The sequence below is a fragment of the Harpia harpyja genome, chromosome 19, assembly GCF_026419915.1.
Source record: "Harpia harpyja isolate bHarHar1 chromosome 19, bHarHar1 primary haplotype, whole genome shotgun sequence".
NCBI lineage: Eukaryota > Metazoa > Chordata > Aves > Accipitriformes > Accipitridae > Harpia > Harpia harpyja.
In genome coordinates this window covers 1,175,749-1,189,185 of record NC_068958.1, presented here as the reverse complement: position 1 = coordinate 1,189,185, position 13,437 = coordinate 1,175,749, and the positions used below count along the sequence as shown (strand labels likewise).

The 13,437-nt window shown below is 52.9% G+C and overlaps 2 protein-coding genes across 4 annotated transcripts in view; both read right to left on the bottom strand.

Annotated features, from left to right (window-relative positions):
* HSPA5 (heat shock protein family A (Hsp70) member 5) overlaps positions 1–13,437 on the bottom strand; it is a 101,047-nt gene that overhangs the window by 50,810 nt on the left and 36,800 nt on the right. The gene's annotated exons all lie outside the window — the stretch shown is intronic.
* The window catches only part of MAPKAP1 (MAPK associated protein 1), a 109,411-nt gene continuing 104,597 nt past the window's right edge, over positions 8,624–13,437 (bottom strand). For all 3 annotated transcript variants that reach the window (XM_052815908.1, XM_052815907.1, XM_052815909.1), the window contains 2 exons: positions 11,847–11,944; positions 8,624–9,695 (listed from right to left, as the gene is read on the bottom strand). In XM_052815908.1, the coding sequence (XP_052671868.1) occupies positions 9,570–9,695; positions 11,847–11,944 (224 nt within the window). In that variant the 3' untranslated portion in view covers positions 8,624–9,569. The remainder of the gene's footprint in view (positions 9,696–11,846; positions 11,945–13,437) is intronic.

Below are 13,437 nucleotides of genomic sequence, written 5' to 3'. Positions count from 1 at the left end.
TCGCGGTGGCGGTGGTCGCGCGGGCCGTGCGGTGCCGGAGGGCTGCTGTCGGCGGCCTCAAGATGGCACGCTAAGAGTGGGAACCGCGCCGCAGAACAAAGGCACCGCAGCCCGCGGCCCGGCACATGGCCCGCAGCCCCGGGCTCTGCTCCGTCCCGCGGCCCCGTCCCGCACCCCGAGGCTGCGCTCCGTCCCGCAGCCTTGGCCTGTGCTCCATCCCGCAGCCCCGAGACTGTGCTCCATCCCGCAGCCTCATCCCACACTCCCAGCCTGTGCTCCATCCCACAGCATTGGCCTGTGCTCCATCCTGCAGCCCCATCCCACACCCCAAGACTGCGCTCCATCCCGCAGCCTTGGCCTGTGCTCCATCCTGCAGCCCCATCCTGCACCCTGAGACTGTGCTCCATCCCACAGCCTTGGCCTTTGCTCCATCCCACAGCCCCGAGACTGTGCTCCATCCCGCAGCCTCATCCCACACTCCCAGCCTGTGCTCCATCCCGCAGCCTTGGCCTTTGCTCCATTCTGCAGCCCCATCCTGCACCCTGAGACTGTGCTCCATCCCGCAGCCTTGGCCTGTGCTCCATCCCGCAGCCCCATCCCGCACCCCGAGACTGTGCTCCATCCTGCAGCCTCATCCTGTGCTCCATCCCACAGCCCCATCCTGTGCTCCATCCCGCAGCCTCATCCCACACTCCCAGCCCATGCTCCATCCCACAGCCCCATCCTGTGCTCCATCCCGCAGCCCCATCCTGTGCTCCATCCCGCAGCCTCATCCCACACTCCCAGCCCATGCTCCATCCCACAGCCCCATCCTGTGCTCCATCCCGCAGCCCCATCCCACACCCCGAGACTGTGCTCCATCCTGCACCCCCAGCCTGTGCTCCATCCTGCAGCCCTGTCATGTGCCCCATCCTGCACTCTGTCCCGCAGCCCCCTGAGCCGGGGTCCCCCAGAGACTGCAGGGCTCCCTGTCCCCAGCACACTCAGTGTTTCCATCGGGACAGCCTGGCAGGAGGCTGCCCACTCCCTGCAGCTCATCCCCAGTGCTTGGCCGTGGCTCCCTCCAGACCCCTGGGCATCGCCTGCCCAAACTGCCCCCTCGCTTTCCCTCCTCTCCCCTGCCGGGGAGACGAGCTCCTCTTTCCCTCAGACAGGACGTTCACAATGCCACTGGCAAAAATCACAGCATTAATCAGAAAAAACAGAGCAGTGAGGGTGGCAGGACGGGGGTCCCGGGGCACCCACGGCCCCCAGCCAGCACGGGGCAGCGGGACCCCCCCTGTGAACACCCCGGTGCGAGGCTCCCCAGCGCTGTGCCGTGTGTCACAGGGGGCCATGTCACACCGGCGCGCATCAGTCACAGCTCGGGAGGTGACAGGGCTGATGTTACGTGTCATAACACCATGTGTCTGCAGGGACCAAAGTGGTTTTTTTTTTTCATGTTTCGGTGCGTCTCTCCCCACGATACGCTGGGCATGGGAAGGCAGGATGCTGCAGCGGTGTGGGGCCGATGCCCGGGAGGCGGTGGCACAGATCCACCGAGACCTTCGGTGCCAGGTACGCTGCCAGGGGGTCCCGGCTCCCCCTCCCTTGAGGGGTGCCGCGCTTGAAACGCAGCCCAAACTCGTTGCAACCTGCCGTGGCAGCCAGCACGTACCCCTGCCCGGGCTGCCGGGGCGCATCCTCCTGCCGGGGTCCTCTCTGCCATGTGCTTCCCTGCCGCCGCACCGGCGAGCCTGCGCCAGCGCTGCCGGGGGAGCGGGGCCGGGGCCGCGGGAGGTGCCCGTCCTGCTAATTAGAGTGTGCTGAGGAGGAACTCACTCAGTTCTGTCTGGCTTGACATTAAGACCTAAATTTGCTGTAAAACCAAATGGATACGCACACCCACATCTATAAGGCTTTTAGTTCAGCAACAAGTGAATCCATCAAAGCCCAGCACCTAATTTAATAGCAATAATGAAAGGTGTGCGTCACTATTAATTTAAGCACTCCAACATTAGCCTTGCACTTAGAAACCAGCAAGGCAAAGCTATTTACAAATGAATGTACCAGGGCAATAAATTGAAAGTACTGGTTTGACCTGTGGTGGCTGCTTTCTTCATTTATACATAGATATATTTCTATAGATGCATTTATTCCCATCTCTTTAGCAAGGCCTCCCTAATTAAGTTGAAGTGGCAGTGAAAGTGTGGCAGTAAGTGTGGAAAGAAGCTGCTAAAAACGTATTTAATTCATTATAAATAATCTTTGATACATAAGGTTGGATAAAGGTTTGCAGTATCAGAGCAGGCCACCAAGGAAGGCCAAGGAGATCGCCTACACGCAGCGAGAGCATTTGCATCGCAGTTTAACCTCCTCGCACCGGGGGAAGGAAGAGCGCGGCTGACGCAGGAGCCTCTGTTTGCACGGAGGGGGCTGTGGGGCACTGGCATTGGCACCAGCACCGGCATCGGCACCGGCACCAGCGCCGGCTCCAGGAGCATCAAGAAGCAAGGCAGGATGAGGGTCTGTGGGCACTGGGGTTCCGGCTCTGTGTCGCTGCATGCTGTGTGTGCCCCCAGGATGATAATGTATGTTAAGAGGAAGGTGTATGTCACCCACATTAAAGGAGTTTAATGTGCTCGGAGTCACATTATTGTACCCTTGTAGAATACATTCTGTCATGCTGCCTTTACAGGCTGTCACCTCGCAGAAAGGCTACAGTGTTCCTGGAAACCATTATCAGCCTCTAATGATATTATCAAAATTGGAACGCGTGGTATGGTGGGGGCCAGGAGGAGGCACCACCGCGGCTGCCGCTTTCCTTGCCCGGAGATGTGCCTCCCACACACCCCGCCAGCGCCGCGGCAGCACCGAGACGGGGTCTGTGGCTCTACGGACCCTCCTTTGGAGCCGAAGTCAAGTGTGTGCATGTGCTGAATGGTGCGGAGGCCCCGGGCATCCCCGCGTGGTCCAGGGAGCCATCATCGGGGCTGGTGTTGGCATCTTGGGCAGGGACACCTGCAGTCCACCCCTGCCCACACAGGACCTCTGCTCACCTGTTGGAGGGGTCCAACCCGTGGACACCGTCCCCACCACGTCCCGCGCCAGGGCTGCCCATCCCGCGGTGACATCCCGCGGGCGCAGCCGTGCGGCTGGCGGAGCGCAAGGGGCGTTCGGCTCGGCCTTGGCTGGGGATGCAGCAGTCGGGAAGCGCTGCTGGAAGCCGTGCTGCCAGGAACCGCTCCCGCATGGCCAGACTAATGGCCCGGCAGTCGATCGGCGCGGAGCCGGCTGCGGCTGCCCTTGCAGATGGGGAATCTGCTGAGCTCAGAGCGGTTCTGCCGCAGCCCCTGCCATGCCAGCTCCCTCTGCGGCACCACTGCTATGGAGCTGCCATGGAAGTGGCCTGGGACCCGGAGGTGCGGTCGGCTCATGGGAGCATCTGTGCGGTGGGGATGGGGACAGGGAGAGGGGAGGGCATGTGCTGGAACAGGAGTGGGGCTGCCGGCAGGGTGGTCGGGAAGGGGCTGCTCAGCCCTTGCACAGTCACCCTGGCGTGGGCTGGCCGTGATGCTCAGGGGGCCGCAGGGCGGTGCGGCCGCGGTGGCCCTCGCCGCCTTCTGGGGTGAAGCTCGGCAGCTGAAGCCAGGGATGGGGGCCCTGGGGGCCGCCTGCCCTGCAGCCGTGCGCCCGTGCTGGGGCTGTCGGGGCCGCGCTTGCCGCCATGCCGGCACCCGTGAAGAGGCTGCGGTTGGCTCATCCCAGCACGGCACGGTCCGGTAACCCGGTGGGAGCCAGCAACCGTGTCAGCCTCTGAATATTGCTCTTCCCTCTCCCTGTCAGGTGAAATTAAAAAAAAAAGGGAGCCTTCTTTTTTGGAGTGTAATCTTCCGCCTGCGACAAGAAGCCACGTAAACTGATAAATTGCAGATTAAACGAGTGCCACACTCCACTTCAGTCCCTGGCTGTTAATTCCCCTGTTGTGCAATTCCCCGCTCTCAGGGCCTGTCAATTCTAGCTAATCGCAGGAGGCACTAAAACACTCTGCCCTGACAGCCCCAGATCAAGAAACCCCTGACTCCTAGCTCAGGTGGATTGCATGCATCACTTATGCACAAATCAGCAATATGCCAGCAGGGAGGAATTATGTCCGATGACAGCCCAGACATGAGGTACATATTGCAGAGCCGGCGAGCCCCAGCCGCCGTGACAGATTGCAGCGTGGGGCTGCGCGCTGGTGCGGGAGCGGCTCCTGGCTGCACCGTCCCCGAACACACCCGGCACTTGTGCTGCGGAGCCACCGGCATCTCGCCTGTGCTGCTGCAGGATGGGGCGGCACGCCGAACCCCGTCCCCATCCCTGTCCCTTGCAGAGCCATTGCCCAGCCTGCCCGATGCTGGGATGAAGGAGTTCCTTGTGCTCGTGCGGCTGCAGGGCAGGGCGATCGAGGTGGGGAGGGCACGAGCCTGGGAAGGGCACCGCGGGCACGTGGGGTGCCTCACCCAGGGAGGGGGTGCAGCGAAACGGCCCCACTCTGCCCACCCCGCAGCAGCGGAAAGCCCTGCTCAGCCCAGCCCCGGCTCCGTTTTAACATTTAACTTGCCTTAGTCTGTGATCCTGAAAAGCTTAAATTAATGACAGCCTTGCAGTTGCTCATTAATAATTGCTTCATTACTGTATGCAGTTGCATTCTCCTGACAATAATGGTGTTTGCTGGTGTATTTCTAATTATCTGGCATTTCAGCTCCCTGATAGAGCCCCAGCGCTCCCCGATGTGAAACCCTCCTCTTCAGCGGGGAGCGCAGCCCAGCCCGCCGGCAGCCCCGACGCCTCCCCGCAGTACATGTGCTCCTTCGTTAGCAGTTCCTGGGAAAGGTCTGAACTCCAGTGGCAAAAAGTCCCACGCAGGACTCGGGGGCACCGCACCGGCTGGCTGCTGAGATCCGCCGCGCTTGGGCCGAGCTCAGCCGCTTCCCCCCATCGCACGCCTGACGCTCGTGCAAAAAGTCAGTTTGAGAGCAAGGATGTAGAGCGAGATGGACGGGAGCTCCAGTGCATGGAGCAGGTACCGTGCCTGTGCAGGAGGTGCTCAGCGTGGCCACGCCATGGCAGTCTCCACGGCTGTGGCAGCCCCGGCACTGCCGCTCGGGTGCATTTCAGCAGAGCCGAGCGGGAGGTGCCAGAAACCGCAATGGGTGCCCATGGTTGGGGCTTTTTGTGGAGAGCTGCCTCGGCCAGGGCCGCGCTGCTGCTGGCGGCGGCTGCGCTTGCAGCAGGAATGCAAGTGCCGTTCGTCAGCTCCTCGGAGAAATTCATCAGGCAGCGGCGGCGGCGGCAGCGGGGGAATCGCGGCACCGTCCCTGCGCTCGCGGCGCGGAAATGACCACTTGTGCCCCAGTTTAGCCCCAGCCGCCGGCTCGGAGCCCATTACGGCGCGGTGCGTGCTGCCCCCACGCTCCCCACCTGGGGAGGGGGCTCATTTGTAGTTAAAAATCTATTGTGACTTGTCAGAAAAATGAATAAATGAGCACATTATTTTTTCATTTTGGAGCTCAGCATCTGTTTGTCTAATCAAGAAAGAGAACTGGGAAAGTCAACCAGGGCTGACGCACACATTTTATTTAACTTTTCCTCTGTCAAAGGAGTTTAAATGTGTAATGAACAGGCCATGGTGATTTGAAATATAATCCCATTACTCTGATGAGATTACCAAGGCTGTGAGAGTTCACAAATCATGCTTAGGGTTTTTAGAGCGAACAACACCCTGTTGAGATTTTTTTTCTTTTTTTGCATTTAAGCAGAGGTGTGTGGGGAGAATAAAACATGACAGTGCTTAACCCTTCGTGCAGTAGCAGTGGCAGCGCGGGGCTGTGCACAGGGCCAGCCCTCCCCATGCCTCAGCTGCTCGCAGTGGCCCCGGGCCGGCGGTGCCGGGGAGCAGCACCCAGCCGGGACGCGGGGCACCCTCCCGCTGGCCCTTCCCGGCCTTTGTGCCCGTTGTGCTCACGCGTCTCTGTCCTCGTCTTCGTCCTTGTCCCAGCATCGCACCGGGGAGTCTGCACTGGGATGTGATTTAAAGGGCATTAATTTTAGCAGCAGCAGCACCCAATACCACACGCCGCCACAGCAGCGCATTTCCATGAAATTCATGGGCCCATTACAAACATGTCTCCATAAATAACTCCCCCCATTAATCTCAGGGCTGTACGATGGTTTTCGGCTGTTTGTCCCAGTGCAGGGTGGGTGCAGCCCATGCTCCCGGCCGGGTCCCAGCCCTGCCACCATTGCCTGAGGGGCAGCGGCAAAACCCCCCGGGATGCACGAGGCTCCCGCCAGCCTAAACCCAAAAGAGCCTCTGGCTCGAATTGCTCCTGCGGGAGTTCATGGCAGAGCCCTGGGAGAGCTCGGGTCAGGCCAGGTGCCCCAGTGCTCCCACCTTGGGTGCCAGCACGTGCCTGAGTGCCCTGGGTGTCCTCTGCTAAAAGGTTACTCTTTCATTTCTCAATACTCTGATAAAACCAGGGAGGCGGCGAGGGCTCATCTCCGCGGGCAACACTCGCTGCGGCTGCAGCAGCCTTGGCCATCCCCACCTGACCGACCGCTCCCGAGCGGGCAAAGCCACTCATCAGCTATTTTGTTCTTTCACAAACCTCCCAGACAAATGCTCAGTCACCCTCAGAGCACAACGAGTGACCTCAGGGTCTCACTGCAAAGGTGACCCGTCTCTCCCGGCGGATTTGGGACTCTCCGAGCAGCATTTTTTTGTGCAAGGCCAGGCAAGATGGGCAGCGAGAGGCCAGCTGTGAGCAGCACCGGCTGCTGCAGGCGCCTGGGCTGACACCAGCCCACAGGTACGAGTCCCGCGGGGCTGCCGGTACCGTGAGGGGAAACAGCTCTGGCTGCGCTCACTCTGTGCCTGTGCTCCCCGACTCTCACTGGGTCTGTGCCCGTGATTTTTTTACAAGCATACGCTCTGCTCCATGAGGTGCAATCGACCATAAAACTTCAGGTGCACGTGCAAGCCAGGTCCCCCTCCGACAGTGGAAGAAAGAGAAAATTCAGAAAACCTCTGATGCCTCCAACAGCTACCGATGCACGTCACCAAGAAGTCATCCTCGTTACATGAGCCGGCAGCCACCCTCTTCTGCTGAAGCCCAGTAACAAGGCATGGAAGGAACAGCTTGCTTTTCTGACCCAGTTGAATGCCCATCTGAATCAATTAAATCTACAACTACCAGGGAAAGACCAGCCCGTGATGGATTTGTGTTCAGCTGCACACAGATTGCAACCATGAGCTCTGATTTAACTCTTTCAGCAAACACTAAAGAGTAGAAATGTCTGTTCTGAGGGAGAGGCTGTTCATGTCTTGAAAAGCTCAATGTTTCCAGAATTTAAGGAAGGTTTCCTCCACACCGCATATTCAACTGGATCTGATTTGTGAAAGTAAATCCGCTTCTTAACCGTGAATGGCTCTTTCGGAGCAAATAAACTCACTCCGGGCTCCACACTGTGCCTGCTCCCCACCAAGCCCTCCAAGTGTCCTCCAGCAGCCGCGTCCCGTCCCTGCCGCCCTGCCCGTCCTCCCCGGGGATGCGCTGCATGTCCCAGCTCCGTGCGAAGACTGCACTAAAAATAAAGCAAGTGGAAGGTGATTTACGAGATGGTGTAAACGCACGTGGCCTGGGCAAGTGACTATGCACCCACAAACGTTACCACAGTTTAGACAGCAGAGATTTTTTTTTTATTACGTGAATCTTTAGGCTTTACTGAAAGCAAAATACTGCGTATATTGAATACCTACTTATAATAAAGAAATGTAAGAGGGTGGCAACAGCATTACGGCCATGGAAGCAAGTAGGAGACTTCTGTAGTTTCTGATACCAACATAGGCAATTTTTTAGTTCAGTTAAAAAGAATTGAAACTAGGTGGCAAAAGAACATTCACATAGCAACTTTAATGTTAAATAGTTCACAAAGTGGTTAAAGGAGTCATTTACATTGCATTATTTGAAGGGCCTTTCCCCATCGCATCTGTGCTGCATTTGCACATATAAAATATTAAAAAATATCATACTATAAAATATTGTTTCTCTTGTTTTGCAGATACCATGGAAGACTGTACAGCGAAGACTGCCCTCCACGGTGTGGGCAGGGCTCCCCTCCTGAGGCAGCACCGACACCAGCTCCGGGAGGGCTAAACCTTTAAAAACCAAGAACTTAAACGCAACAGGTAAGTGACAAATAGACTTCTCTGCCTTAGTGTTTATTCCTAAACTACGTGTTAAGGCTCAGAAACTTTTCTCTATACAAAAGCAAGGTAGGACACCGTAAGAGGTCACGCTGCGGCAGGCGAGGCTGGGCGGCAGGAGGGAGCCTGGTCTGCCCGTGGGACCCGCAGCACTGCAGCCTGCCCTGCAGCCCCGGCTGTGGTTCAACGCCTCTCGAACTGGGGGCATTTGCTTGATACAAAATCCACAGCAGCAGTGCAGAGAGCTCCAGCTTCAACGACCTGGAGGGATTTATGAAAGACACCTCTGGTGAGCTGAACCAGAAATGCAGCTCTGGTTCCCAGTAATCCCATTCACATGTTCCCTGATGTATTATTAAGGATGGACAAGGCCAAAATAGTTACAAATCCCAGTACAAAGTCGGTCTTAATTTTTATTTTTAAAGAATAATATTAAGAAAAGGTGAAGGCATTTCTCAGTCCTCAGGTGCAAGCTGTCTCAGAGAGGAAGAGCAGACCCCAGTGCAGCAGCAGCCGTGGATCCACGGGTGGACGTGGGCAGCTCGCGCAGGCAGGAGGGTGCTCTCCTTTCAACCGCAGAGACGCTGCCTTGGTTTTCAAAACATCGTGCTGACTACAGCAAGTAACTTCCAATAAAACGTATGCAAAGCTGAAAAGCACAGTTAAATAAAAATATTTTTGAACAAAACAAACCACAACAGACTTGACTGTCTCAACGTTTCTTCACAAATCGGCTCCCCTGCAATGGCTGCTGTTCCCTGGCTCACGGTTGCCTCCTGCACTTCAGCAACAGAAGTGAAACCATCTGGGACTACAGCCTCCCCCCAAAAGAACTGTGCATCATATGGACCTTGAAAAAGCTTACATCTGTTTATTAATAGTAAAAATGGATACATTTGTCCTACATTTTGTTTTTAGAAATTTGATCATGTCACAAGCAATACCTGTGTGTATGTGGGTGTATTACAGATGTATATAATTTATTTTAACCAGGCTGTGAAATAATATGTAATCACATCTCTTCTTGTGATTGTACATAATACAGTAATTAAATGATGCCAGTCTACGTCATTCTCTTATTTCTAATCAAAGGAACCTGAAGCGTAACAGTCTTCTTTCCGGCTGATATGGCTCTTTATATTTGTCACAGGGGAGACTTCCCATCACCAACGAGGGATAATCTTCCAACCGTGAGAGACGGGATAATTCAGATTTCTTCCCCGGCTGCTCCTGCCTGTTGGCAGCAGGAGCACCGCAGTCCTGGCTCCCACCTGTCTCGGGCGGTGGGGAGCGTCTCCTCCTCCGAATTCGGCAGACAGGCTCTCCTCGAGGCTAGGCATTACTGCTGTCCTGACTTCTTCTCCTTCTGGAAGCTAAAGCTTGTTCTCCTGCTCAGTTTTCTTTGTTTCTGAGCAAAATAATCTGCTCTGGCTGTGCTTGCTCGTGACTCTAGAATATAGTTAACCTGCAAGACATGAAACAGTATTTAATTTCATCGGTGCTTCAGCGGGACAGCCCGGGGAGGGCAGGGACCCTCACAGCACCCAACTGAATGAGGCTTTAGTGAAACTGGTCCCAGCGGGCCATCAACAAAATGAGATGGCAGAGAGAACCCGGAGCTCCGAGAGCCCTGCTCTGCGCGGGGCCGCTTTCCGGCTCTTCCTCCCGCAGCCCTCGGCTCGGCGCAGGGCGGCCACGGCAGCCACGGGCTCTCAGCATCCCTCTCCCCTCGTCCCCCCTTGTCACCCAAACCTCTGCGTGAGCGCAGCAAGTCATGAAAACCCAGAGTGCTGGTCTAATATAGTAATTTTCAATAAAAGACTTTATCAGCTTCAATAAAAATGATTCTTTCATTACGATGTTTGCATACTCAGCTAATCTCATAGTTTCCCTGTGTTTTGGCACATTTTACTTGATGAAAGCATTTTTAAATGATATTTAACAAGCCTGCTATTCCCTAAATTTATTATCTCCAGTGCTTTGTGATAATCACATAGATAATTTTAATGGAAGGTTAATGCAAGAATCAAAAAGATAAAAATGCCCTTTGGTCTGCCATTAGCTGGTTAATATGCTGTGGCTTAAAACTTGCACAATTTTATGCACTGTAGAGTGTTTCACTTTCATTGCATATTACAGCTTAAGGCATAAAAATATAGGGAATTTTCATGGTCAATAAAGCCTCGGTCTTTCTCACTTGATCATGTAAAAAGCCTAATTTGAAAAGTCTGATTTCTCTGCATCTCCTAATGCTGATGGAATTGAAAACAAACTGGTAACTTATGCATGAAACCAGAAAATGTTCTATATAAACAATCTGCAACTTCAGAAAAAAAGTACTGTTCAATAATATTTTTCTCTTGAATATTCATGTTATTCATACCAAACCTTTTTTTAGCTGCCTTTTATGACCGGTCTCAGATGTGTCAAGTGTTCTGGATTACAATTTAAGCTTATTTAAGATAAAGTAGGAACAAAAGAATCAGCCTAACAGTTCACAAAGTAAGTAGAAAACCCCCCAAATACATTCACCTTCTATGTTATTAATAAAAATTATTTCATTGTATGTCAGTTATTTAGCAATCCTCTAAACTCCACACAGAAAATAAAGGCAAACATAACAGATGGCTTGCCAAAATTACTGCTTTTTAAATTTTGAATTGCTATAAAATATTAGCTTGTGGAAAATTAAGTTTAATCTTCCAAGAGTGATACAAAAATTTGTTTCAGAAAGCAAGCCAATACACGTATGTACTGAGCCACAAGAAAAGCAAACAATTCTGATAAAGTATCACGGTGAGAAAAAGAACCTGTTTGCTTCGTACAAACACCCGCGCTTGGAAAAGACGTGCGAAAGGCAGGAGAGAAGCGCTGTCCTGGCAATGTCACCGCCTCTGCCCGGGCCGGCGCTGGAGCCGTGAGCCCGGCGTCAACCCGTGGCCTTGAACATCAAGTCAGCGCGCGGTTTTACCGGAGCCCTCCCGGAATCTCTGAACAACATTAACTGCGGTGCCGGGACCGTTGCTCAGCTGCCCGCCCCGCTGCCGAGCCCCACGCCGGCTCCTCCGGCCCCTCGCAGACCGGGGCGGCTGCTCCCCCAGCTCCTCGCCGTCCTGCCTGGGGGCTCCCCCAAGCCGGGTGCCCTGCCCGGGTCTCTGAGGCTGGGCCCCGTGCCGGCAGCCACACGGCAGTGCCGGCAGCACCGCGGTGCTTTGCCGGACGCAGGTCCGGGGCAGCGCACCCAACCCCGCACAGCACCTGCGCCTTCGCCAACGACACGGGGCTTGCAGACCATCTCACGTCTCCGGAGGGGGAAACTATCTGGACACAATGAAATTTGGTAGTTTCCTGTGAAATTCCACAGAAAACCGGTGTCTATTAACCAGAAACTAGTATAAAAGGAAATCTTATACACAAACAGACAGCATGCTGTATGGCTGTTTGAAAAATGAATAAAATAATAGGCACCAGGCAACTAGCCTGGTAAGTTAAATGCACCTTAGTGGTCCTCAGGCACTGCACCGTTCATGTATTTCCAGAGCCTCTTGAATACTTTCATGTCTAACAAGCGGTAAAACACCCAGGATTTTGGGTCACGTTAAAATTTAATACTCACCTTCAGTACAATTTCATTGACAGTAGCAGCATCTGATTCAAAGTAAAGGTGTTTGTAGTCATGATTGCTTAGATATGTAAGTTTAAATATTGCATGACCTGTAAAGATAAGAAAAAAACTGTTCAGAATATTCCTGTAAAGTTTCAGCAGAGCTTGTGTGCCTGACAGAAGAAAAACACAGATGGTGATCTTAGCATACCATCAGCACAACAGAAGGAAGTAATGAAACGCTGACAGGCTTCTCATGTCATTTCAATTTAAGGCAAGTGGTGGCTTACAGGAGCAGCTGAACTCTATTCAATAAAGTTCGTTTTCCCATCACATCCCCACTGCAGGAAATGCAAAAATCTATCAAATGGCTAGTTAGCTCCCATTCAGCCCAAGACTATATTTCAGTTAAACTACCACATTAGGACTACTTTATGTAACTATTCACTGTATAATCATCACATGCAGAAGATAAGTGTTATATTTAAAATAAAAGGCCAATTAACCCCAGAATCATCACTCCAACAACCTCTCCCCAAAACATCACCCAAACCTACCCAGTTGCTTACAGCAAAGGGAAACATCACCGCTGTAAAATACAAAAGGATGCAGCAACTATGCTATGAAACAGATACTCAAAACCAGGAATCTCCCTTCCTACAAGGAGGACAATCAAAATTGAAGTATAACTGTAATTTCTATCTATGTAGCACTTTGCTGGCAGGCTTCACCGCTGCTCAGTCCCAAATGGAGGTTTTAAGTGATTAAATGGACACGAGGTGCTGACAGCCTGGCCAGCCTCCACGGCTGCCTTCAGAGAACAGCACGGGAACTCCTGACCTTTAAAACTACGGCAGGCGGGATAGGAGGGATGGCTTTAACATAAAGGTCTATATGCAGAACATGTGGGAAGGCAAAATATCCTTCACTTGTATGGATGTTCATGGCTTCAGAATTAAAATTAAGCATATTCCATACATTATACTTTTCCATCAGTTTTCTCATCATTTATTCAGTTCAAAGGTCAAAGTTAGTAATCCGTAAAGTAAAAGCCACATTACTGTAAATTCAGGTCTTTCCTGGAGGAAAGCTAATTTGAAATCTTATTTACATTATCTAATTCTCCAGATTTCCAAAAAGTGACTGATATATGCTCGGCCAGAAAATTTGAGACGCGAGTATTTTATTGTGGCATGTTAATTAAACACCATTATGATGCACTAATCTGGAATATAAATTCTATATTGAAAAATTGGCTAATAATAATACCCCCCCCCCCTTAAATCATTTGAAAAATGATGCCTCTGTGGTACTAAAAATGCGGGAATTCCTAGCTGCGAGCTCATCAGTATGTTAATGCATGCATGCCTGGGTCTGCTTGGGACTGAATTCAGTGTCTTTACAATTCCAAAAGTGCCCCTGCACCATTCCTGGGGACGTGCCACAGCACCGCGCCCCACCAGCTACCACAGTTTTCCTTGGGCATTTAATATTACACGCAGTTACAGAAACGGATTACCAGGAATGAAAATTAAAATGGCACAAAACAGGGTCTGGAGGATCCCAACGAGATTCTTTGTTTTGGGTCTCGGAAGTTCGTGGG